Here is a 26427-nt window from a genome sequence, read left to right on the forward strand (position 1 = left end):
GTGTCTGTACCCCTTGCAGCCAGCTCAGAAGCCCTTGCATGGTACTTGCTCAATCCACATTCATTGGCTGGATGAAAGAATGTGTGCTGATTCTAGCAACTGTGTCTCCTGTCTCGTCTAAGTTTTCCTCGATGTACGTTTGTTGTAAGGCCCTGCTCCTTTTCCTCATCAGGGTCTGTGCTGATCTTCTCTGCTGAATAAGTGATGGTTTTCAAAGTCCAGTTTGTGGACACAAGGCAACTTGTTATGATATTCCAACTGGTAGACTGGCAGCTCTTATTGTAGATCCTGGATGAAAGATACAATTTCCCTGATGCACTGAAGCTTTAAGCAGACAAAACTGAGTATTTTAAGTAGTGAGAAGTGCCGGATCAGAGCAGGGCAAAACCAGCATTTTGAGTTTGGCCACTGTTGGAGCAAGGGGCCCAGCACCAAGATTTGCTTCATACTTCAGCAGTAGGTGGTCCCAGCTGCCATTGTCGACACACTGTGGGGGAGTAGTCATTCATTCGTTCATTCATCATTCATTCATGCATTCTCAAACATTTATTATATACCTACTATGTATCAGCCCCAGTCTTGGAACTGGAGGGAATAGTGGTGAAAGATACATAATTTTTGGCTTCTAGGAGCTCACATTTTTGGGGAGGGGGCAGCATCAATGGACAAATACAACATAGTTTGTAAAATGTGAGACTGGGGGCACTGGTTCATCTACTACCATATCATAGGGGCATCCTACACCAGAGGCAGGGTCAGAGATGGCTTCTTTGGAGATGAGATCCTAGGTGAGGCAGGTTTGAGGGGTGGGGATCCTAGGGAGTGTAAACCACCTATGCAGAAGACACAGGCAAGGGCAGGTGGCAAACACCCCGAGGGACACCCTCGAAGCAAAAACCCAGCAGACAGAGGAGCATTGTGTTGGATTCTGAAGGTCAACACACACACACACGTACACACACCGTCACACACCTAAATCTTACCTGAGATAAAGCCCCACTGTTTGCAAAATTCTAGATTATCTCTGTGGCTGGCGGGACATGGAGATCTCTTTGGCATGCTTCCTTTTCCCTGTGAAAGAATAGTCTATAAGAGAGGAAGGGGTGAGAGACACTTAGTCTTTTGGCTAGAAGGCTGGATTTTTCTGTGTATGGGTTAGGATTCTTTCATTAACAAATTCCAGAACCCACACTGGCTTATGCAAAAGGGGAATTTTTGGCTCCTGTAACTGGAAAGTGTAAGCAAAGAGCTGGCTTCAGCACACTTGATCTAGACATCTGTGTGATGTCACCAGGACCCGGGATCCAGTAACTTCCTTTCTCTTGCTCAGCTCTGTTCTCCTCAGTGCTTTGGTTTTGTTCTCTTTAGGCTCCACCTTCCTACTGCCCAGCCCCATGGTTATAGGATGGTGCCCACAGTTCTCAGGTGCATACCTTTCCAAAGTCACATCCAATGGAAGACCTAGAACTTTTCCCTCAGCACTCTCATCCAAAGCCTGTGGCCTCTCTGAGATTCTGACCTGACCAGGTATCCATCCCTGAATCAATCACTGTGACATTCCCCCACCCCCACCCCCTCCAGCAGCTCTGTGCTGATTGGTTTGGACCCAAGTCATGTGCTCTCCCTTGAACCAGGAGTGGAGGCCATTCCCTCAGAAGCTTTTGTGCTGAGAGAGGGCAAAGAGGTGGATCCCTAAAGGATAAATGAATGGTAGCAAAATAAAAGGTGTCCACTATCTCTAACAGTGTCTTTCAAAGATTTTGTTGATCATGACTATATTAGTCAGTGTTCTCCAGAGAAACAGAAACTGTGTGTGTGTGTGTGTGTGTGTGTGTGTAGAGAGAGAGAGATTTTAAGGAATTGGGTCATACAATTGTGGAAACTCCAAGTCTAAAATCTGCAAGGGTAGGCCCGCCAACTAGGGACTCAGAGGAAAGCCATGTGGGCCCACAGACTGGAGACTCAGCAGAAAGCCAAAGGCTGTCTGCGGACAGAATTCCCTCTTGCTCGGGGAGGTCAATCTTCAGTTCTTTGGATGGCTACCTTATTGGGGGGGGGGGGAGTCTTTTTCACCCAAGTCCACTGATTTAAATATTAATTTCATCTGAAAACATCCTCATGGAGACATCCAGAATAATGTTTTTCCACATATCTGGGCATCATAGGCCAGCTAAGTTGACATATAAAATTAACCATCACAATGGCTAATGTTAAGAAATACATTTACATCACATTCAACGCATACATCTATATGGCTGAAACAAAAGTCGCACTGAATCATGGTTATCCTTCCTTAATGTGACATAGTCTTATTTTTCTCCTCTATTTTATTTCATAAAAAAGCACGTGTGACCCACCCAGCTGGTTTCTGGATTCATGATATGTTGTAGAGATGGTCTTTTGAAACACCATCCTAGAATATGTCTTCAGAATGTTCTATCATCCCATAGCAAAGGCCTTTCCAAGTCCCAGCATGACTTTGTGTTACCTCAGCCCGGACCTGTACCTGTTCATGCCTCAGTTTCCTTATTTGTAAAGGAGACATACTTACAAATACTTCTACCTGACAGGGTTGTCATGAACAATAAAATCGGAACAAGGTAATGTATATGAAAACGTTTTTTAAACTCCAAAGTAATTTCGTGAGGTAATTGCCATTTTAAACTAGTCTATAATAACTTTCTTCTCTAGCACTCAGGAATCTGAGAAGATGGTGCTATTTCATGAAAATGAGTTTGAACTCTTCAACACTTGCCACATAAAACAAAGACAGCCCCAATTTCTTTAATCAAAATGATGATCAGCTTTTAAAAATGAGTCCCATCATTCAGAATTAAAATCTGATTTCAGGGGCGCTTGGGTGGCTCAGTCTTCAAGCGTCCGCCTTCAGCTCAGGTCATGATCCCAGGGTCCTGGGATCGAGACCCGCATCGGGCTCCCTGCTCCGTGGGAAGCCTGCTTCTCCCTCTCCCACTCCCCCTGCTTATGTTCCCTCTCTGTGTCTTTCTCTGTCAAATAAATAAATAAATAAATAATCTTAAAAAATAAATCTGATTTCAAAGAAGGGGAAAAGTGCAGTATGTTTGGGTTCAATTCAGAGCCTTTCAGTTCTCCAGCCTTCTGCCCCTTGCCCACTCTGCTAGTTCAGTGAGGCCTTTGGGGGCAATCTTGGGGTGACTCATTCACATCACTTGCCTTCAAGAATCAGAGATGGGCTGATGCTACCTCCAATACTTTTAAACCAGCTAATTGATGACCCGGACAAGACATGGTGGGCAGGACGTAGACTTGGGAGCAGGGTTTCCTAGGTTGGCTTACCACCTTATGAGGACAGATGTCCTGGAATGGAGCTGCCCTGGCAGGCCAGCTTGCAGGGACAGAGTAGCCTCAGACAGCCCTGGGAGGCAGGGGGCTGGCAGCTCTGCCTACCTGTGGATCTGGAGCTGGGGGCGGGTGGGGGGTGGTGCTTTGGTTGGGTCACACCCTGCAGAGGCAAGCTGGAGTGCACACCCTTGCTTGTTCCTTTTCTCTTCCATTTCTCTGCTACTTGTCTTCTAATCAGTCCTTCCGTGGTGTGTAAAACGCGAGGCTGGTTATTCCCATCACACGTTATTGTTTTCTCTGGGGGCCCCCCTTTCTGGGCGCAATAATTTCACCATCCCCAGATGAGGGTGATAAGTATTTGAGATGCATAACTGTGTCTCATTTCAGTGTCTAATAGAAGATGCAGAAAGAACCCCGGCACCTTTCTGCTCAGTAAATTCATAATTGCAGGCTTCCTTGCCTCGCTTCTTGCGAACTGGAGAACTGTTGATTGGCATGTGGATCCGTGAGTGTGTACAGTAAGGGCAGGGGTGTGGCAGGCACACCTCCCCCGGTGCCTGGCAGGTTCCTATATGGGGACTGCTGCAAGTTCCCTCCAGAGAGTTGGTGGCTGAGCCCTGACCGGCACCTGCCTGTCTGGAATGAGGATTACTAGTCCTGCTGGAATTTGATTGTTGGCAGCAATGTTCTGAGAGCTGTGTTAGCCAGCAGAACATATGGCACCCAAAGAGCGAGCTCCTCCAGACAAAGGCCAGGGAGCAGGTGCCGAAGTGGGTTCAGACAAAGTTGGAAGACAGGCTGCAGGTGGTAGAAAGAGCACTGGACTGGGAGTCCAGAGACCTGAGCTTCACGCCGCCCCCAGCTTCAACTCACTATGTGACCTTCTGCAAATCATTTAACTTCTCTGGATCACAACTTCCTTGTCTTTAAAATCACAGATTGGAAATCTTTACCCTGGACTGTCTCTTTCAGATGAAAAACTTCTAGATTTTTCTCTGATCCTTGGATTTGCACAGACAGTTCAAGATGAGCCACCCTGAGTCGTAATCACTCCAACTGGGATGGTGCCATCAGGCACCATCTTGTTATCATAATCCTAACCCTGTTCATCTCATTTCATTGTCAACAAGACCAACAACTATCATTTAATAAGTACTTGCTGCTTGCCAGGCCGAAGGCCCTGTGCCAGGTGCTTTATGTCATGAACACTTTTAGAGGTGAATAGTGGTGCCCGCCTGATGGATATTATCTGCCAGGTTATGCCCCATGGGTCCCAGGGGCTTGGCTTCCTCCTACAGAGCTGGTGGGGAGGTGTTACCGGGTGACGTCCTGGGGTTTTTCTGTTTGGGGACTTACATGGATTAAAAAGGGCTTCCATGTGCTCTATATTCTGGACTCTAGAATTGTGTGTTTCTAGAAAGACTATGGGTTTTGCAGTTTGATACAGACCTGGGCTTCAACCCCAACTCTGCCACTTATTAGCCCCATGCCCTATACAGAGCTACAGTCTCCCCACCGGAGAAGCAGGTGAAACCACCCCGAGCCCAGTGGACGGCTGTCCTGATCAGGCAAGAGGGTCGGTGTGCAGGCTCGTACGTGGGGCCCGGGTATGGCAGATGACATTTCTCCTTGCTTCCAGCCCCTCTCTCTGCCCAGCAGAGAACAGGTCTTGAGTCTCGGCTGTATGTTGGGCATGAGCCTGGCACTGTGGACTCACCAGTGAGCATGGCGGGCCTCCCTGCCCCCACGGAGCCCACAGCCCTCAGCCCCAAACTCCAGTCCTCCTGCAGAGGCTAAATCAGTGGAAGGGTGGGAATGTCCTGACAAGCCTCGGGGCTTCCCTTTCAGCCCTGTCTCCTACCTGACCTTGTTCTCCAGACAGACTCTCCCTGGTTGCACACCATTTGATAGGCTTTTGCGATGCTGACCCCTCCCCAAGGAGGCCCTTCTCTTCCAGCTCTGCGTGTTCTCCCTTAGTTCCCAGCCAGGCCCACATGCCATCCCACAGCCTTCTTGCTCCCTCGCCCCAAGCTAGAAGTCAGCATTCCTCATGGGAACATTCTACCATCTGTCACATAGCATTTCACTGTCTGCATGTTAGGTTCTGGTGGCATCTACCCGACCTGACCCCAAGTTCTTGGAGGGCCCCAGCCGCCTTGGCTATCCTGGGATCCCGCAGCATTTTGCATGTTCCGAGTGTGCCCTGTGCCAATATCCATCATGTGGGCGAGTGAATGAAGGCCCCGGGCTGGCAGGACTGCTCTGGACTGTGGCTACGCAACCACCTCTTCCTCTGATATGCCCTTTAGAGGACTTGGGGTTTCTGTCAGGATTTTAGCTGATGACATTGAGTCTTGGCTTTCTTCTTTCTTCTCTTGGCCTTCAAGGAACCTTGCACTCTCCCTGTGGGGGGGGTTCTCTTGCTCTGTGGTCTACCTCTTCCTACCATCCTGTTATCGAGGATGTGGGGGTGAACAGGAGAAATTCGGCAAAGCTGAGATGCCCCCAAATAAGATGTAGGCCATTCCTGCCCTGGTTTCTCTCAAACTGGAAGAACTATGAAGCCGTCCTCTTGAATAGAAATGAATGAGATTGTTAGGGCCAAGCGCTATTGGGTCCCATGGGGAGTTATTTATTTATGTCCGGGACCACCTCTTAAGCCATTTGTTCTCTCCCTTTAATGAAAACCTCTCAGAGGAGGCCCCAGTAGGAGGCAGCCAAGGTCTGCCTCATTAAAATGACATCAGAGCTCAGAGCTGGGCAGCGCACCCGGAGGCCCCGGTTGCCACTATGCTGCAGAGGGATCCAGGATGCTGCAGAGGGATCCAGGATCAGCCTCATGCACCGGTTTGGCAGTGGGGAGGTGTAAAGGAGAAGCGTAGGTGTAGACCCAGCGAGCTGGGGCTGTAACCGACAGCCCCCGAGAAAGGGTCGTCTGAACTGCTCTGCTGCGCATGAACATAGCTGGTGTCCATCCCCACCCGCCCCAGGCCAGGGTAAACTGAGCTGGATTAGCAGTGAAGAATGAGAACCCACTGTCAACTTGCACACCTGGGTTTGAATCCACCTCTACCACTTATAAGCTATGCAAGTTGTATAACTTCCCTAAGCTGCATGGTGGGGATAGCGATACTGCTTACTTCAGAGGACTAGGAGTCAGGGTCCCAGCAGGAGACAGCACATGCAAATCTGGTTATTTGTGCAAAGGTTAATATAGGAGGTGTGGCTTCACAAAGGTGTGGCTCCTTAAGAGGCAGAGCACTATTTGGGGTAGAAACGGTGAGGCCCCGTTACCTCCTGTAGGACCAAGTGGGGGTGGGCAGGAGGTGGTTCACAGAACCTGGAGATAGAGAGGTGGCATGGGGAGGCGTGCCTAGGGCCACTGAGCCCTGGGGGCGAGGGTGGCAGCCAATGCCTGCAGCCCACCCCCACCCTGCTGTCCCCTCCCCTTCCTGCCGGCCTTCTGCTGACACTCCGCCAGGCCCGAGGGCAGGCAGCCCATGCATGTACAGTCGACCTGGGTCAGCCTCCCGGGCACAGAGAAGGGGGGTGAGTGGATCTAGAGGGGCAGGTGGAAGATACCCAACACAGAAGGGTTTGTCCGAAGAAATGAGACAGTCTCTGGGAGGTGCTGGACAGTGACTGTTCCACAGCCAGGCATCAGGTAGCCAGTGGCTGTTCTTCATCTTCATCATCATCCTCATCACTATTATCATTACTACTAGCATTATTGTTATTGTTGAGGTTGCCCTCCTGCCACCCAGCCGTGGCTGTCCCCACACACATGGGGGCAGAGTCCCTTGGCCTTTAGCATCTCCAGGGCAGTTCTCTGTCTCAGCGTGTGCAGAGGACTTTCGGGTCCAGCCACACAAGCTGTGGGGTGAAACTAGGCCACTGCCATTGTTGTCCAGTATCTCATCCTTGCTTTCCCCCGTAGGGAGCCTCTACTGCTGAGTCCTGGCCCTCCAAGGGGACCCTCGTGCCGAGTGCTGCCGTGCCGTGAGGACCTGTTTCTGAAATGAAAGCCATGCCTTGGAACTGGACTTGCCTTCTCTCCCATCTCCTGATGGTAGGGATGGGCTCTTCCACTCTGCTCCCCCGGCAGCCACCCCCACCGTCCCCGAAGCGGTCTTTTGTCACGTTCCGTGGGGAGCCAGCCGAGGGTTTCAACCACCTGGTGGTGGACGAGAGGACAGGGCACATTTACTTGGGGGCCGTCAACCGGATCTACAAGCTCTCCAGTGACCTGAAGGTCTTGGTGACCCACCAGACAGGGCCGGATGAGGACAACCCTAAGTGTTACCCACCGCGCATCGTCCAGACGTGCAACGAGCCCCTGACCACCACCAACAATGTCAACAAGATGCTCCTGATAGACTACAAAGAGAACAGGCTCATTGCCTGTGGGAGCCTGTACCAAGGCATCTGCAAGCTTCTCAGGCTTGAGGACCTCTTCAAGCTGGGGGAGCCTTTCCACAAGAAGGAACACTACCTGTCGGGAGTCAATGAGAGTGGCTCCGTCTTTGGAGTAATCGTCTCCTACAGCAACCTGGACGACAAGCTCTTCATCGCCACTGCAGTGGACGGGAAGCCGGAGTACTTCCCCACCATCTCCAGCCGGAAGCTGACCAAGAACTCCGAGGCAGACGGCATGTTCGCTTATGTCTTCCATGATGAGTTTGTGGCCTCGATGATTAAGATTCCTTCGGACACCTTCACCGTCATCCCCGACTTTGATATCTACTATGTCTATGGCTTCAGCAGCGGCAATTTTGTCTACTTTTTGACCCTCCAGCCTGAGATGGTGTCTCCGCCAGGCTCTACCACAAAGGAACAGGTCTATACCTCCAAGCTCGTGAGGCTCTGCAAGGAGGACACGGCCTTCAACTCCTATGTGGAGGTGCCCATTGGTTGTGAGCGCAGCGGGGTCGAGTACCGCCTGTTGCAGGCCGCCTACCTGTCCAAAGCTGGTGCCGTGCTCGCCCGGACCCTTGGAGTTCGTCCAGAGGATGACCTCCTCTTCACTGTCTTCTCCAAGGGCCAAAAGCGGAAAATGAAATCCCTGGATGAGTCAGCCCTGTGCATCTTCATCTTGAAGCAGATCAACGATCGCATTAAGGAGCGACTGCAGTCCTGCTATCGGGGGGAGGGTACGCTGGACCTAGCCTGGCTCAAGGTGAAGGACATTCCCTGCAGCAGCGCGGTGAGTAAGGGGAGGGTCCATGGGCTAGGAAGGCATGGTATGGCAGGGGGACCCTAGCCTGGGGCTTCCATGGGATGTGAATCACCCATCCCATTTTGCAAGTGAGACAAGTACATCCCGTCTCTGGGTCTCCCTGGACTCGGATCAGCACCAACTCAAATGTGTTGTGTTATGTCTGTGACACTGAGCTTATCAGAGTTGGAGGTAGACCTGAAAGGTAGATCTCCTATCTGGGCACTTTTCTCTATTCCATATTGGCTCATGGTTATAGGAGGACATGCTAGGAATAAGTGGGAATTCTGTTATATAGATATCATATGTACCAGTCATTGTTAAGGCCAGATTATCACGTCCTCTGGTACAAGTCATGTACCCAACCTTCGTACTGACCGTGCCTGCAAATCACTTTCCTGGGAGCTTGGAATAAAACCAGTAGTGGGAATAATGGAGCCAGGCATTCTACATTTGGGATAGATCTAGAACTTCAGGAGTATTATGTTTTTAGTTCCTTGAGTATCTTTAGGAAAGGGCAAAATGAGAGCAGAAGTAGGGTGGGAGTCCAGTGAACATAGAGGCGAAAGGAGAGCTTGCTTAGGAGGCTGCATTTCTGGAGCATCTTCTGTGTGCCCAGTTCCATGGAAGAGACATGCCAAGCAGCCTTGAAACAGTACTGGGTGAGAGAAGTGCTGAAGGAAACCGGAGGGAGGCGGGGAATGAAGGGTGGGTTTAGGAGGCCTTCCCAGGGCCTTGCTGGGTGGCCACAGGTGCAACAGGTGACATGATCTCCTGCCTCCCCCAGCCTAACTCACTTGTGGCCCGGCCTGCTGTGGCTGGACTTCTGTTCATCTTGAAAATGATTGCAGGGACTTAGAAGCTCAGTTATGAGCATCTTCATCTTCTATACCCCGTGTCCCTCTCCTTTCTCCTTTTTATCATTCACTTAAAAAATCATGAATCTAGTTGGAGAAAAATCTATCCTGTGATCATAATTAGAGAGAAGAAAGGAGAATTCACACACAGGTAGAAGTGTATTTGCATGGATGTGATTCTTGATGGCCAGTCCAACTTCGATGGAATTCCACATTAGGAAAATGTATTTTCATTGACTTTAAAAGTCTAAGTTTCCTTTCATGAAGTATGGCTACTTGCCAAGCACATCTCAGAGGGCACTGGCACCCAGGCAGCTTGGGGGCCAGTCCTGTGGGCACTGGGACTCCGGGTTGGGGGTAGCGGAGATGGAGGAGAAAGCAGGGATTTGGCAAGGTTGGTCTTTGGTGCCCTAACATTTAGGCTCAGGCTGTTTTCCAGTGGTGAGTTTTTCAGGTGCCTGGGCTGAAACTAAAAGATGCCATTTATTTCTGGAGGTCCTGAGAAGCCAAGAGACTCCTAGTGTCACAGAGGAAATGGGAGAGGTACCATGGGCCAGAGAAGGAAGCAATCAGTTGACAATCATGGCCAGGCCAGAGAGTGGAGGGGACTCCATTGTACCCGCCGAGCCCTAATGGATGACATATCTTTGGGAGCCTTTGGTTTGGGGCAGTGGCTGATCCACCCAGGAGAGTTGAGGAGACAGGTTTATAAACTTGGGGGCCATGGACTTCTCCCAAATGCAGGCTATAAAAGACAGGCCAGGTGCTGTGCTGTATGGATGTATGTTACATGTTCAAGCACAACTTCTTGGGGGAGATGCATTAGGAAGCTGGCATGGGGAAGGCCCTTAGAGATCTTCTGGTTTATACTCTCATTCTGAGGCCCAACAAGGTTAATAAATTGCCCAAGGTCACATATTTTGGGAAAGAACGGCAGACACAGCACTTGAGGGAAGTCTCCGTTGCCTCTTGAGGAAAATCCCACTTGCACACATGCATGCACACACATGCACACACGCACACTACCCATGCGTGTGTGCACACATGCAGTAAATACCCCCACAAGCATGCACACACACATGCACACCCTAGCTTCGAAAATGCAAGTTTACACTGTGTGCTTATGAAACAGCTAGTTCTTTCGAGATCAGATGTGTTGGCTATTTTTTCTGTAGATGCTTTTCTGTAGAAAACTTGCTCAAATTCGGTCTTTTCAGGTGATGCTTTTGGGAGTACAATCAGCTGCAGGGATCAACCTGGCTGCCCATGGGCAGGTGTTTGGCCCGCCCTTGCTCCCTGCCACAGTACAAAAAGCAAAGTTCATCATAGAAGTCTGCAGAGCTGCAGGTCCTAAGGCCGCATGGTGGCCTTGGATAGAACAGAGGGATAATAGCTTTGCAAGACAGGCTAATGCCAGGGCTAGGAGTCATGGAGCCAGATGACAAGCTTTTGATTTTTCTTTGGGCTTTAATTAGCCCTTTCAAGTTCGAGGCAAGTTCAGGGCTGAGAGCAGAAAGGAGGAGGCCAGAAACTCCACACCGGGCTGGGCTGTCTCCTCAGCCAGTATAAAAGGCCACGCCAGCTTGTAATGTCAAGTATCAGTTTCCTTTGATTCGGCCAACGTTTGGATTACTTTGTTCTGGTGCTCAGGTGCTCAGCTATAATTCATTTGGCCCCAGCTCAGACCACACATGTTCCCCCTGCCATCAGCCAGGCCAGAGGCCTGGGCCTCCCCAGGGAGGAGCCCTCATGGGCACACCGTTTGCAAACCCAGCTTTTCCTCCATCCATTCACGTGGCTGTAGGGTTCCTTTCCTTTCTCCCTTCCTGCCCTGGGGCAAGGATGGACAAGAGGAATCCAGAGTTCTCTTTTGCCTCTGAGTCCAAGATTCCCTGGAGGCCTGTGGAGTGGGACAGAATCTCAGATGGCCTCTGTCCTGCAGTGTTCCCTCTGTAAGACAGCAGAGGAGGGCAGCATAGGCCCAGGAGGTTGACTTTTAAGACTTGTGTTTTGTAGGCTAGGTGTTCCCTGTGGGCTTTATCATAATTACAGCCCAAAGAGTTTGAGAAGGAATGATTAGTGGTTCATTTTTTTAACTGGGATATAACTGACACATGACATTTTATTGGTTTCAGGGGTACAACGTAATGATTCGATATTTATAGGTATTGCAAAGTGATCACCACACTAAGTCTGGTTAACCACACATAGTTACAAATGTCTTTTTTTTGTGATGAGAACTTTTAAGAGCTATTCTCTTAGCAACTTTCAAATATACGATACAGTATCTTAACGATATAGGCACTGGGCAGTACATTACATCTCCAGGACTTACTTATTTTATAGCTGGAAGTTTGTACTTCTTGACTAGTGACTCATTTTTATTGTGTTCCTGTTATCTTCATTCCCTAAGGATAGGATGCTCATCCCGTGGTATTCTTCAGGGTGTTCCGGCCCCTCCCATTTCTTGGGATCCCCATTCCTTCCCCTGAACTCAGGTCTCCAGCACTCAGAGCAGGGAACAGTATAAGCCTTGGGTTTCCTAACCTCTTCTGCCTGTGTTCAAGGAAGATGAGGTGGCGTGGAAAGAGAACATCTGTGTGACTTGGGCTAGCGTGCTGTGGAACTTCCGTGGAGCCACGTGGTGGGCCACGGTCTGATGACCAGACAGAGGGAGAAGTGTTGCAGTGTGAGGCTGGAGCCTCAGTCTGCAGGCCCCCAGAGAGCTCCCTGCTGTTTTTCTTCCAGGTGAATCGGGGAAGGTGGGCGGAGCCCACATCAGAGATAAGGGATGGCAGCTGGAGGGGCCTCCTCAGGGGAATGTGTGACTGTGAATTATATGCGTGGCAAATACAAATCTCTGAGTGGATGTTGGGTGTAGAGGATGGAGAAGCAGCCCAGGTGTTTTCTGGTGCTTGTGGGAGATGGAAGCGGCTTCCACCTTTGCCTTCTAGGCCATTCTTTTCCTGTGTCCTGGTTTTCCCAGCCTGAATAGAAAGAGGTATCCAAGGGCAGATGGTCTAGTGTCTGAAAATTACTCTATAGGTCCCAGGAGGGCATGGGCAGAAAAAGGGTCCTAGAGGCATCAACAGGGTCCCATTCTGTCTTGGGATTCAGGAGACTAAAGACCAACCTGAGGCCCTTTGCTTGTGCACATCCAGTTATAACATCATCAACACTATTGATATAATCTCTGTTTCTGCTGCTCAGCACTGGGATGGTCTCTGTCTCTGGTCCCTTTTGAAGGCTGTCACCCAGGCTCCCCAGACCATCTGTCTGCAGAGCACAAGATGATTGGCATAGGAGCCCATTGCCTATGGTTTCTGTCACGTGCCATGGCCCTGAGCAGGCCAAGGTGACAGCTCCCAGCCTTTCCCGGGAGCCCTGACACTCCTGGCCCAGAGTGGGGCAACTGGGCTGGAGAGTGTGCTGTTGTGGGCCGAGGCTCTTGTGCTCTACATGGGCCGAGTGGCCTGGCCTCCCAGAGTCCCCCAGGCACAGCCATCCACTCCTCCTCAACCTTTCTTCAGCCTTCTGGGGTAACTCATGGAACACTAGCCCTTCTACCTCCAAATGAATTAATGAATGGACGAGACATTTATCAGGCCCTGGCAATGTACCCCCTCCCGGTAGATGCCAAGAATCATGAAATGACGTCAGTGTCCAGGGGCCCAAGAGTCCGGGAGGGAGCTGCACCCCAGCAGGTGATGCTGGCCTATGGGATGGGAACAATGGCTGTGGTCATGGGAAAATTCATCATTCACGCCACTAAATCTTCTCTGAGTTTGGATCCAATTGAGAAGTGGACATGGGAGTCAGGGAGTGTTAGCTTTAGTGTTGATGAGGCTGGATGGGGCAAAAATCAGCTTCTTCATCTTCCCCTCAAGACTTGAACTTCGAGTGACCTTCCAATACAAAATGTAGGTGCCTGGGGCAGAAACTGTTATCCAGAATCATTGCCTCACACGGGTCCAGTCTCCGTAGCTGGAGCAGGAAGGGGTGGCCTCCGAGCCAACTGGCAATCCCGTTGCAGGGGTTCGTTCATATTGGGCCTGACAGTTTACAGAGGGGCTCATCAGCTCCTTTTCTTCTTGCGACGGTGCCGTAGGATAATAGCAAAGGCAACATTCTCGCCAGTTGAGAAATCGGAAGAACAGAAAAGTCAAGTACATCACTCAAGGTCATGGGACTGGTGGACTAGAACCTACTATACATCCTCCTTCTCAGCCCAGTGGTGCTCAGTGGTCTGCTAGTGGCATCTGGCATGGGACAATCTATGGTGCAGGGATTGTCTGGGCTTTGTGGGGCATTTACGATCCTCATATCCTGGACCCTAGACCACTAAGTGCCAGTGGGGACCCCCCCCTCAATCACTGCAAGAACTAGAAAAGTCTCTCACATTTCTGGAAGTCCCTGGTTGAGAGCCATTGCCAAACCATGTATCTATCTGACTTGGGGTTTACCTGCCAGCCCTGCTCTATCCCACACGGTTCACAGAGGCATAAGGACTGAGTTTTTGATTTTTAACGCCAAGCTTCTCTTCATGTCGAACAGTGAGGAATAGTGAGGGAGAACCACGCTCACAGGTGCCCTTGCTTTGACTCCTGGAGGCATCAGTTTTGCAGCATGGCAGCCCTGGGAGGAGACAGGGTCACCCTCCACCCCTGCCCTGGTCTTGGGCTGGCCTCCCATCCCAGCCTGGATGGTTCTCAGGTTTGTCTGGCGCCTGGTATCCTGAAACGGCACGAGAGTGAGCATCCGGAATGGTCAGGCGGCCATCCCGGGCTCCGGAGGCTGGTTTCTGCTCGTCCGCTCAGAGTGTTTTCTTGTTCCCAGCCAGCAGGAAGTGCGACTCTGGCGAGATGGGGTGCATCCTGTTGTTCATGGCGCAAGGCAGGGTTTTCTCTTGCCGCTCAGACCAGGAACTCCTCCTCTTGCCTGCCGCATGCCTCCTTCCTCAGCTCCACTGCATCTCACACACACACACACACACACACACGCACGCACACCAGGTCCACCAAACTCAAGTCCCAGGGAGAGCTCATGCCACACCTCTCCTTTCTCATGGGCCCCGGCACTCACCCCCCAACAGCCTGGTGACCCAGTACTCCAGGCTTCACATTTGGCATTTGGGGGCCTGCCATACTGCAACCCCAGTCTTTATAGAACCAAGTTTTCCCTCTCTCCCCTGGATTTGGCTTCTCTTCTGGGTACACCGGCGAGAAGGCCATCCACCTCCCTCTTTTTGGCCAGCAGGGTTTGCAATGACAGTCATATCCCAGCTAAGCACACGTGGTGCTTTGGGGTACAGGATGATGGCTGAGCCTTGGGTGGTGTGCTGGGCCAGGCGAGGGGATATGGCCCCCCCAGAATGCCACGCTGGAGCCTGATGAGTCAGCAGGGAGAGTGACGGGACCCGGGAGTCCCACATGCAGAATTTTAACCCCGACACGTGCCAGGAGACCCCAGAGGCCCCTCAGCCCTGTCTCTGCTGCTGTCCCTGCTGTGGTCTGCTATCCAGCTTACGCTCATCTCCTAAGTCCCTCTTCCCCCTCTTTATGTGATGTATTCTCCTCCACCCACACACTACGCGGAGCAGCTAATGCAGCAAGGTCCCCCTCACTTGCACACGTGCGCATGCGCACACACGCCCCACACGGCGTGTGGCAGCCCAGCCAACATCGGCAGCCGGGCCTCTCGTTCAGTGAGCACGCAGACCAGCCAGACGTCACGGTCCAGCTCTGCATTCGGGGCCTTTCCTTCAAGTCCTGTCATCCTCACAGGGTGGCCTCTTGGCTGGGATTCTGGCTGGAGAGTTCAGGCCTCTGTGTCGCAGCTAGTTCCTGCTCTCGAGATGTCGCTGGGCTGGTGAGCAGCTTCCCTTTCACTTTGAATTACACATTTCAGGAAGGAGGTGATAAAAATAATATCCCTTTCATAAAGCGTGTTGAGACTCCTAACAAAAGAGAAATACATGGACATTAATAAGTAATGAGAGACACAGAACACCTTGTGTTTGTAAGATGCTTCAACATTTCACAGCCCCACCTGTATATTCTCCTTGGGTCCTAAGAACCACCTGATGGGACAGAAGGGGATTTAATAACACTGCTAGGATGTCAGACTTATATTTTTTCCCTCACCAGTAACTGCGTTGGAGAGATTTGGGCTGGGCCTAACCCAGATGTTACGTTCCATAGGCCTGGAATGTGCCCTGTTCACCTGCCTGTCCATCCGGCACACGTTAGGAATGCTAAGTGAAGGCATTCGAAGGAGAGGCTACGTTTCAAGCCAGACCCTCCCTGCTGTTACCTTCAGGGGTCCCTCGGTTTTTGCAAGGCAGAAGGGAGTGACTGCACATCGGTGCAGGGTGCTTGCTTCTTTTCATTAACAAAGTTTGTGGAGAGAAGGCAAAAAGACAACTAGGGGAGTTTCCCATTTGGCCTCTCCATGTACATGTCTTCCCCTGGTGGATTGGGGGGCCCACAGGCTGTCCACATAGATGAAACGGGAGCCGCGGGAGAAGAAAGCCCACATCCTTCCCAGTCCCAGTGTCATTACTGTGTCTCTGTCAGTGTTACAAAATATAATGGGATTTGTTTGGCTGATTTATCCTGCATGCAGGCAACATTATCCAGACTCACACACGGGCCTGGGGAGCAAGAGGGGAAGATGCACGGCCATGAGAGTGGGCCTAATAAAATTTATTCCCACTAACAAGGGAATGGCCGACCCCATAATTCAGCCTGGCCAGCGGGGCCACTGCCTCCCAGAGCCTGCCAGAAAACACACAAACTTAATCATCGTGGCGTGCCCTGCTCCAATTACAGCTCTGGGGGTGCTGAGGCAGTCTGCAGTAGCCTGGGAGGGGAGTGGGAATGTGGGATTGATGGGCAGTGTGGAACCTCTTTGCCCTTGGCAGGTAGCCACTGGGCACATTTGAAGCTAAGATACAAATGGACAGAAGCAGCACCCAACGAGGTTGTGCTTGGGACAGTTCCCAACACTGAGAAGCCTTCCCTGGTGTTTCCCTAGGGTCCCCAGGCTCAGCTACTGGACTAGCCTCAGCATGGTAGCCATCTGTAGAACTGGGCCAGTGGAGTGGGGGTCCTGGTTCTCTTGCTGTGATCATGGTATCATGGGCCTGTCTGCTTATCAGAGGGAGAAACCTGGGGGCCTCAGCAGCTGAGCTAATGAGGAGAAGGTCACGGGTTCAACCCCCAGGATCCTATGCTAGGTTGGAGCTACTCTTTGCTGGCTGCGCTCAGCAATTCCTAGGATGGGTACATTACTATAGCTGACTATGGTTACCTCCAGGCCTGCAAAGAGTGTGCTTGGCCTAATGCCTCTCTCCTGGGGAAAGAGCTCAAAATAGTGGCATTAGCTTCCTATTAGAAGGAGAGCTTATGATGATGATGAGTGAAAGACCACTTAGCTATCTGGTGGGATTGGGCACAGATAGTCTCAAACACACATAGAAATCGTAAAATGAGTACCAAAATAAGCATTGCTTTTAGCAAATCACTTCCATGGATTCATAGCTAGTTAAGTACATTAATCTAGTGAATGTTTGCATCAGAAGCCAATACACACATAGAACTCCTACAGCATGATGACCTTCTGTCCTATATTTTAGCACCCACCCTTTTAAGATGCTCGGAAACAGGGCACTTGACTCTTGGGAACCTTGGTGTGATTTGTTAGGTTGTTCTTCCAACCCTGAGACATCTCTCATGAAGCCCCTTCCATAGCAGTTTTGTCTAAGTTACTATTGACTGTGGTTTGCTGGCTTCCCTTCTCTGTCTCCATACATGTTCATTTCTCCTACAATCTCATTGAAAAAGACACAATACAGGAATCATTCTGAGATAGTGCATTAGTAACGAAGTGGATGAGACCTCATTCCCTCATTCCATTTCTGACATCTGTGCTCACAGCTGGGGTGTGAGGGCCGGCCTTCACCTGCTACAAGGACTTACCTGGCTCTCAAGAGAGTTCAACCTGCAAGGTCAGCATGGGCCACGGGCAGACCTTCAGGGGAGGGTTAGAACTCAGAAAAGAGAAAGGAAATTTTATGGAGGACAGTAAAGCAATTGGTGGGTCACATAGTCCAGTTTTGGGGATTGCTTTTTTTGTTTCAGAAACGAGCACTCAGGCACATGGACTATTTTATGGAGTAAGAAGCTTTTGGTAAAAGATAAACCAAAGCCTTCCAAAGCCTCCTCAAGATGTTTCCACCTCCCTGAGCATTCTGTCTGCTTACTTCTGCCCCTGCAGTCAGAGGGTGCTCACAGTCATCTCAAGGGGTGGATGTGCTGTGGGTATCAGCCCCTGTTGCATTTATTAACACCTTAGGGGTCAGTGGTCATATTTGAGCTATGGCCCCCAATAAGTGGGTGATTATTACCTGCTTGTACTGCAGAGCTTTACAATTGAAATCTGTATTTGGACATGAGCTACTTCAGCTTATCTGATCAATATCTCCCTTTAAAAAGAAATCCCACGTGCGTAATTCACTGATTCCCCATTTCCAGTGGAAGTCTGCTGTGGTCAGCTTTTGGGATGCGTGTGTGTGTGTGTGTGTGTGTAAATGTAATTAATGGGAAGAATTTAGGGCTGCTGAGCATGAAGAATCCAAGACCTTTTCCACATGAGCAAGCACCTCATGGGCGTCCCTCCTCTTTTTCTCCTAACTTATGTTCCTTTTCAAAACTTCAGCCCGCGCTTTTCTTTGGGACCAACAGACCCAGGAAGGGAGGAAGCACTGTTGTGTTGATAGGCCAATGGCCTTCTCTGTAGGGGAGAGTTCATTGCTTCTAGAGGCCCCAGAAAGGCAGAGCCCTCATCCTGGGTGGCAGGAGAAGTAGAGGCAGAGAATCTTCCCTGAGTAGTCTCTGACCTGGAATAGCTTCCTTTGGGGCCACCCTATAGCCACCCTGGAGGAAGCCCCTATGTAAGATCAGTTTTTTCCCTCCAGATGGGGATTTGGGGTTCTGGTACCATTTTCCCATCAGTGGGTCCCATGGGGGTCATTTTGCTCTATAGACCTCTATTTCCCCTTCTGTAAAATGGGGCTGTTGGATTCTAAGTTGTTGATTTATTTGCCTTCTCTGAGACCACCGAGGTGTGGAAGAGTGGCCGTGCTCTGTGCTGGATGGAGCGCTCAGAGCTGAGCCCGGACGTCACCTCTCCTGCGAAGCCCTGTGGCTTCCCTGTGCCCACTGTACCTCTAGCACTGTGTGTACAACTGAGGCAGGGCACGGATGGCCTTGTCCAAGTTGTGGCCCAGGTCTGTCTCCCCCACCGGGAAAGCAGCAGAAACAGATGAGATGTTTCCATCTGTATATTTTTGGGTCCTCACCTAGGCCTTTGTTCACTTGTTCCTTCCTACACGTTCTTAAGCATATTAATAAGTGAGGAACAATAAATAGTGTTGTTTTCATTTACTGCCTCAGTTTCCCCTCATAGAGACAGGAGTTCCAATAGCCTAAGATACCAAAATTTGATGGAAAAAGGCTCAACTAAAGGCTCGTCAGTGGGTGAGCTTGGGCAAGTCTCTGGTACCTTCTGCCCCCGTGTGATGGTCTGGGCTTCCAGTGCTGGGGGTGAGCCTGGGGTGCCCAGGACTCCTCTGCATGAGGCTAGGTGCTACTTTTGCATTTAGGAAAGGTGGGAGAGCTGGTTTGCTCCCAGATGGAAGGACTCCTCTCTTTGCTGGACTAGGAGCTGCCCACAGAGCGGGGGAGGACCAGGTCTGACTTTGTATTTTCTATCCTGGGCTCAAGATCACTGCTGCCGACCCAGAGCAGTTGGCCGCTGCATCCCCGTTTGGAGGAATTGGGCAGCATCTGTCTATCCCTGCTGGCTTACCTGGTCGGCCTCTTTTGGATCAATTCCGGACATTTGTAAACAGCTGATGCCTGGGGTAAGGGGGCCGGCCTGTGGCTGTGGAAGAGGCCACGTCCTCGAGCTGAGCTAATTGGCCCACAGGGGGATGGACCTGGTGACCTTTGCCTCATTAGCACCACGTTTGGATCACTGAGCTCTGGCCTAGTTCTGACCTTCCCATAATAAGGACTCCATGTGGGGCTTCTGCAAAGGTGGGCCTCTGAGGGCGGGGCTCAGACAGCCCCACGGGGAGGGGAGGTGCCCGCAGAAACCAGGCCAGGGGCCGCACTAGCCGGAGTGAGAAGCAGTTTCGGGACCAGGTCCCCGCCCGCCTCATCACCGGAGTTCTTCCAGGTGGCTTGTCACAGGTGTCAGGGTGACAGGGGTTCCTTATGAGTCTGTCACTAGGGCACGGGGCTGGGGGCAGGCGGTGCTGAGGAGCTCCCGACGAGACACCCCTGCTGTCTCCCAGGTCCGCTGTCTTCCTCCGCCCTATTCAGAGTCTCCCCAGAGACCACCGGACACCTCTGGGGTCCTTGGGTGACCGCTTTGCAGCTCTGCCCCAGGAGCCTGGGGAGGCAGCCAGAGGAAGGATGCCGGCAGAATTAAAACCCCCTTTTCTGTGGCGATGATAGAGCTTTTCAGAGTGCCAGTCTCTCTACAGAGTGGGAGCAATTTCCCCATAATTGGTAAAGTAACCATAACTGCTCTGTCATTTGTATGTGGCGACGCGTAATTGCACGGTAACCTTTGCCGTCGAGCGCGAGGGAAGCGTGATAGGCTATTAGATTGTAATTTGGAGTGTCAGCTCCGGCTCTCCACACCACCTCGGCTGCCGCTGCCGCTCGGGAGGCCGCCGGGGAGCCTCTGCCTCCGGCCCGGTGGGCCCTGCTCCGGAGCCGCTAGGCTGTCTCTTGCTGCACCTGCCTGGGCTGTGGTGCCCTCAGCAAGGAAGGGACCTCGGCAGGCGCCGGGGTCCCAGGCCAGTGCTTCTCAAACCTGGTGAATGGTCACGTCACCTACCTGGGAAGGTGTTAAGATGCAGGTCCCTGAGCCTCACTCCCAGAGTTCCCTATCCAGTAGATCTGGGGTCGGTTCGAGAATTTGCATTCCTAATGAAGAGCGCTAAATGTTCCGGATTTTACCCCATTCCTCTGGTCCCTCCTTCAGCCTCCATAGGCCTTATAGATCTTTAGGAAGTTCCCCTTTTGCTATTTCATCTTGATGACATTAGGCCCTTTGATTGTGGGAACACTGCTCTGAGGTAGATACCATGAATTTCCCCCAAAACATGAGACTCACAAAGGTTGTCAGAATTGTCTAAGGATGACAAACAGTAAGAGCGAACACTCCTATAGCCCTAAGTGACAGACAGTGTTCTACATGCATTAAATCATTTAATCCTTACCACAGTGCTAGGAAGTATATACTCATAACATTATCCCCATTCTCCCAATAGGCTGAGACACAGAGAGGTTAGGTACCTTGCCCAAGGTCACACAGCATTAAGTGGTAGAGTTGGGGTTCAAACCGAGGCATTCTGATTCTAGTTCCACAGTGTTAACTACTGTGAAAGTTGGGTTTCCATTTACTCATCCATCCTTCCATCCATCCATCCATCCATCCATTCTTTCAACACATATGTCTTAACCTACTACGAACCAGAAACTAAGCTAAGGGTACAAAGACACCTAAAACATGGTCCTGTCCTTGAGCTCATGGTCCCTGGAATCCAGTGGATCATAGGTCTTAATTTATAAGCCATGCAATCATGAAGACATCTGTGGAGAGCAGATTTGGGATCTTCCTGATCGGGGCAGAAGGCTGTAGCCCTGTCTAAGGCTTTAACAGAACCCTGTCTGTTCACAGGGTTGCCCAAGTAGGCACCGCATAGATTCTCATGGCACAGAACCTTATTTTGTCCTTGGTGAGCATGAAGTTGCTGTCTAACAAATAAGCATTTTAACAATGGCCAAAGCTCATTTGTGGGCATCTGTGGAGCAGCCGAGGGAGAGCTGTGGCCAGGCTTCTGATTACGCTGGGGTGCAGTCCACTCCTGGCTCCTCTGGCTGCTGCTCTAATCTGGCTGTTAATGGGGCCCAGGGGAGAGCTGGGCCAGGGCAAGGGCAGACACTCTCCTCCCCCGCTGCCCAGGGTGTTCTGGAATCCACGCCAGCCCTCACCTGTCGAAGGCTTTCACCAATTAGCCTTTCCTTCCAGGACCCACACGGCTCTGGCATCTGCTCCTTCCACCTCAGCCTCCCCGGTCTGTGGTCCCTATGGGGTCCCCCCCCACCCACCCTGGTGCTCTAATTGCCCTGGGGCCGCAGCTCAGACCCGGCATGGCGGTGTCCTTAGGGAGCCTGCTCCCGTCAGGAGCCATGCTGGGGACACTCCCTGTAGCCATCCTACCCCCATTCTGGGCAGGATTCCCATTAAAAAAATGAATATGAAATATCACCTCAAATTGACAAAGTGCTTTCCAGGTTAGCCAGTGTCTTCACACCTGCTTTCTCACCTGGCCCTCATGACAGTCCAGTCAAGGGGAGTGAAGCTCAGAGAGCAGGAGCTGCCTATGCGAAGTTGTAGAGTTGGGAAGCGGGCTGCCATGTGAACCCGAGTCCTGTGTTTTTTCTGCTACTTCAGTGTTAAAAATTCCACCCCCCCCCCGCATTGCACCTGCTTTGAGGAAACAAAGAGTAAGACCCCCTCGTGCCACAGCTGGGGGAACCTGGACTGCACCTGGTTCAAGGCCTTGATCACACCTTTATCACCTGGAGCCCTGTTTAGAGGGAGAAACCGATACATGGTGGGAGGGGGGCTCGGGAGAAAGCCATCATTGTCCCTGGAATCCCAATGCCACGTTAGGAAGCCCAGCTGCAGCCTTGGCCTTATTTGAGCCTGATGACAACACCATGAGGTAGGCAGTGTGGGGGATGACTGTTCACGTACAGGTGAGCAGATTGCCTGCCTCCTGCCTGAGCCTCTCAGGGAGCCGTCCTGAGCCAAAGACGGGCAGGGCCCTGGCCACCGGGTCACCAGGCTGAGCTGTCCTCGCTTCCTTCCAGTGAAAACATTCCTCCTTGGGCCCCTTGCCGCTCAAGTTGTCCGAGCGGCAGAGACTTGCTGCCTCTGAGCAAACCATGATTTACTGCTGCAATTGGCCAAACGCTTACACTCTTTTTGTAAGTGATTGTTTATTTATTGGTTTGTGTTCTGCCCAGTCAAGGGGAAGAATGGTACTCGGTAACTGGCCGCTCAGAAATGTAATTCTGGGGGCTGAGCAGCCTAAGGCTCCCCATGTCAGTGAGGCACGTGTTTGTGCTAAGGGTGGTGGGAGAATGTCAAATGTGGCTTGCCTCGCTCCCTGCCTCAGTTTCTTCTTGTGCTGTGTGGATAATCTTCCAGCCTCATCTGCTTGGAAAATGGATCATAACGGCAGAAGTCCCTGTGGCACAGCTTAGGGCCAAGAAAGTCAGGGATAAGAACTCCCTATGAAGTGGAGGCAGGAACATGCAAAGCCATGAGGATTCCCAGCATGCCCTAGGCTGCCCTTGGCATGCCTGGCGGGTCACGCTGCTATTATGTCCGGCAGGGAGAAGGCACCATTCTCCTTTATCTGCATTTTTCCTCCTTCTTTGCTTTCTATCCCTTTTGCCCCCCACCACTGGTCTCGCCCATCTCATTTTAGGAAAGAACCATAAAGATCAGACTAGACCTTGAAAGCTCCCTCCTAACTTTGACTTCTATATTGTTTCTTTGGGTGGGGGGAGGAGTTGGGGGTTGTGTTTGGCCTGGGCTGTTGGACCAGACTACGCAAGAAAGGCCAGAGGAGATCAAAGGCGTGGTGCAGACATCTGTTCTGCACGTGGCCTGCCCGGGCCTGCCCAGGCTCTCCCCAGCTCTGCCCCAGCCGCCCCCATGATAAGAAAGAGGAGAGAGGTCAGAGAGAGGTTTTAGATGCTCAGCACGTTGTCTTCCCTGAGATGGACAATCGTTGTTGCCCCCCCCCCCCAATCCTGGGAGGGAGCCGAGGGGCCCCCTGAGTCCCTGGAAAGCTCAGAGTTGGCCACTTTCACACAGCTCCGCTGGCAAGAGCCTGCCTGCTGGTTCTCCAGATGCCTTTTCCTTTGGCTGGATTGAAGCCTTTAAAAAAGTGACACCTTGGATTTTATTTCACTCCTTTTTCTGCAAAGTCCAAAGACGTTTACAGGCGTGAGCTCTATAGGCTTTATGGAAACCCATCAAAAAGCAGGGCTTGTTTCCTTCATCTTTATAGAGTGGAAAATAAAAGCATGAGAAGACGGAATAACTCTTCTAAGGCCACACAGTCCTTCTGAGAAGGAGAGGAAAAGCCAGCGTAGGTTCCTAGAGCTTTCAGAGAAGTCTGTGTCACACCAGAGCTGCTCGGTGGGGCGCTAGGGGCTCCATGCCAGCCGTGGCAAGGTCTTCTCCACTCCTCAGTGGGACAGAACCCAGCTGTGACCCTGTGCTCACATGGGAATCTGGGAGCCTGGAATAAAACAGGGAGAGATTCAGCCGAAACACTGTGGGGAAAATGGTCCAAAGGTTTTTGCTCTTGGTTCCCTGACTCCTGGAATTGTCCAGGATTCAGGAAACAGGGTATCCAGGGGATATTCTCTTTAAGGAAGGCTCATAGGTGTTCCAGTCATTTTTACATATATTTTACATACAATGTTTGGGAAAGGCTGAAGGAATGTTAAACATATTTCTTCTTAAAAAGACTTTTCAAACCTTTACTGTAACTAACTGTTATGAGTGTCTTATATGGTGTTAGAACATATTATGTTTCAGTACAAAATTATTTGCCCAAGGAGTCCTGTTTTGGTAGAGCATCTTGGGGGGGACTTGACTTCCACAGAAGACACTTAGGGACATGCTGGTGTAGGTATGACAAGGCCAGGATCTCCCATCTTCACCACACTTTTAAAACAAAAGCAGGGAGCCTGAGATGGGGCATCATGAGGCACCTCTGTGGCTTGTTGAGTTCATTTCTGAACCTTCCACTTCTCCTATTTCTCTCTCCCCAACTGATTGTCTGCACATGCCTCTGTCATGGTATTGTCATTCACGTGTTAATGTTTCCAGTTTTCTGTTCTATGCTCTTGAGTCCTCATCTGTGTGTCTGCTCAACTTAGTAAGTTCTAGGTATGGAGGCCATGTTCCCTCTTATTCCTAAGGAGAGCTGTCTGGAGCCCCCGCTCATGGGTGCTGGCCCAGTGCTTGCTGGGTGATGGTGATGATGGACAATCTAAGCTACCAAGATGGCGCCTGGAAGGGGTTGGAGCTGGGGCAGAGAGACCATGGAGGCCAGGAGAGGAAAGAGACTCTCAGGATCTGTGTTTTTTTGCCATGGTCCTGCCACCTGCTTGACTGTTGACAGGTCACCTAGTTTCTCTGGATCCGAGGTTTTCATGTAAAAAAGGGATTCTTCTAGCCCTGTAGCTCCCTGACTCGGTACTTCTGCTTATTGCCCTGATATTCCCTCCTAATTTTTCTCCTTTTTAATTTTCAGCTCTTAACCATTGATGATAATTTCTGCGGCCTGGATATGAATGCCCCCCTGGGTGTGTCCGAGATGGTGCGCGGCATTCCTGTCTTCACGGAGGACAGGGACCGCATGACTTCTGTCATCGCATATGTCTACAAGAATCACTCTCTGGCCTTCGTGGGCACCAAAAGTGGCAAGCTGAAGAAGGTAGGAATGAGGTGCAGTCATTTTGGTTATTCTGAAGGCCATCTGTCCCCACTGGGATGGATATGATTTCATGTTTTACTACTTTGGCCCTGGTGGGCAAGTGATACAAGTTTGAGCTAAGGAGATATGTCACTCTTGAGGTCATGACTGATACCCTGTCCCTTTGCCTTTGTGCGGAGGGTTACTGTGGGAATCACAGTGGGTGAGTGTGCAGATGCACCTCTTCCCTGGGGCTGGGGTGCACGTGGAGGAGTTGCCCCAGCCTCGCGATGGTGTGCTCTGTCCAGCTTGGGTTTGTGCCCTAACGCAAAGGCTTTCTAAGGCTGGGGTGGTTGGGGAAGGTGGGCAGAGGCAAGTTATGTACATGTTCCTCTTGCTTCAGTCCTTTTGACTAGTGTATCCATCGGGAATCTGTGCAGGGAAATAGATGGAGGAAAGTGCAGGACCTGCTGGAGTTGATAATGGGGCTGTGTCAGATCGTGGGATGAGGAAACTGTGGGTATTGTGGGGGCATAGAAATTACTTGAGGTGGAGGAGAATGGTGTGATGTGGGACAGGAGCTTTCCTTCCTTGTCCCCCAGAGCTTGCTGGCCTCGGGGTACTGGGTGATATTGGCCCATCAGCAGTGTTGGGGGCACCCTTCCATCCAAGACTCTTCCCTCACCCACCTCTGCTCAGGCTTCTCATCTCAGTGACTTGGAGCTGGTGCCCGAGAGCCCCCCCCTTGATGGTATCCAAAGCCTTCCTAAGACTACGCCGTACCTCCTGTTTTGTGTCAGCTGATAATTGCACTTCAGTCTTGTCCCAGGGAAATATTGGTGAATCCATGTGGAACTCCTGCTTGTCTAATTTAGGCTTCCCTCAGAATTCTCTGGATATTGTGTGATTCCACATCGGGCACTGCCCGATCTGAGACAACTTTGGGCTCTACTTTCGCTTCGCTGCATTTCTGGGTATCAGCTGCGCGTGGTCAAGGGGACACATTCTCAGCAAATCTAGAAGACTTTGCCTACTCTCCCATCCTACTGTGTAACGGCCCGGCCATCATTTCTTTCTTTAAATTCTACATCTCTTGGAACAGGCAGCGGGGCTGGCGTGTGAGCGTACGGGGTGGTGGGGGGAGAGGTGTGTGTGAGGTGGGGATGTGTGGGGAGTAGTGACATGAGTAGTATCTGGAAGAGGAAGCCTGTGCTGGTGAAATGCCACGAGGCACCAGGAGGCTGGTGCGGACGGTGTGCCACCATCTGGTACTGCCCGGAGAGCTAACTGTGACGCCCTAGAGTACGGCCTCACATGTCAAATGCACAACGCATGTGACCACCATCTACGTGGCTTTAGGAACTGTCTTTCATAGTTTCCTGCCTCTCTGCGAAGACTCTATTAAGCCCAAGCAAACGTTTTGTTGCTGCCTTGGCGTCTTGCGG

At 51.2% G+C, this 26427-nt stretch overlaps 1 protein-coding gene across 1 annotated transcript in view; it reads left to right on the forward strand.

Moving 5' to 3' along the window:
• Positions 1 to 26427, forward strand: part of PLXNA4 (plexin A4) — a 409078-nt gene that overhangs the window by 52044 nt on the left and 330607 nt on the right. Inside the window, exons 2-3 of the mRNA XM_081800079.1 lie at positions 7262 to 8527; positions 24821 to 25003. Of these exons, the coding sequence (XP_081656205.1) occupies positions 7343 to 8527; positions 24821 to 25003 (1368 nt within the window). The 5' untranslated portion in view covers positions 7262 to 7342. The remainder of the gene's footprint in view (positions 1 to 7261; positions 8528 to 24820; positions 25004 to 26427) is intronic.

This window comes from Leptonychotes weddellii, chromosome 12, assembly GCF_054177405.1.
Source record: "Leptonychotes weddellii isolate Sample4059 chromosome 12, ASM5417740v2, whole genome shotgun sequence".
NCBI classification, from domain to species: Eukaryota; Metazoa; Chordata; class Mammalia; order Carnivora; family Phocidae; genus Leptonychotes; species Leptonychotes weddellii.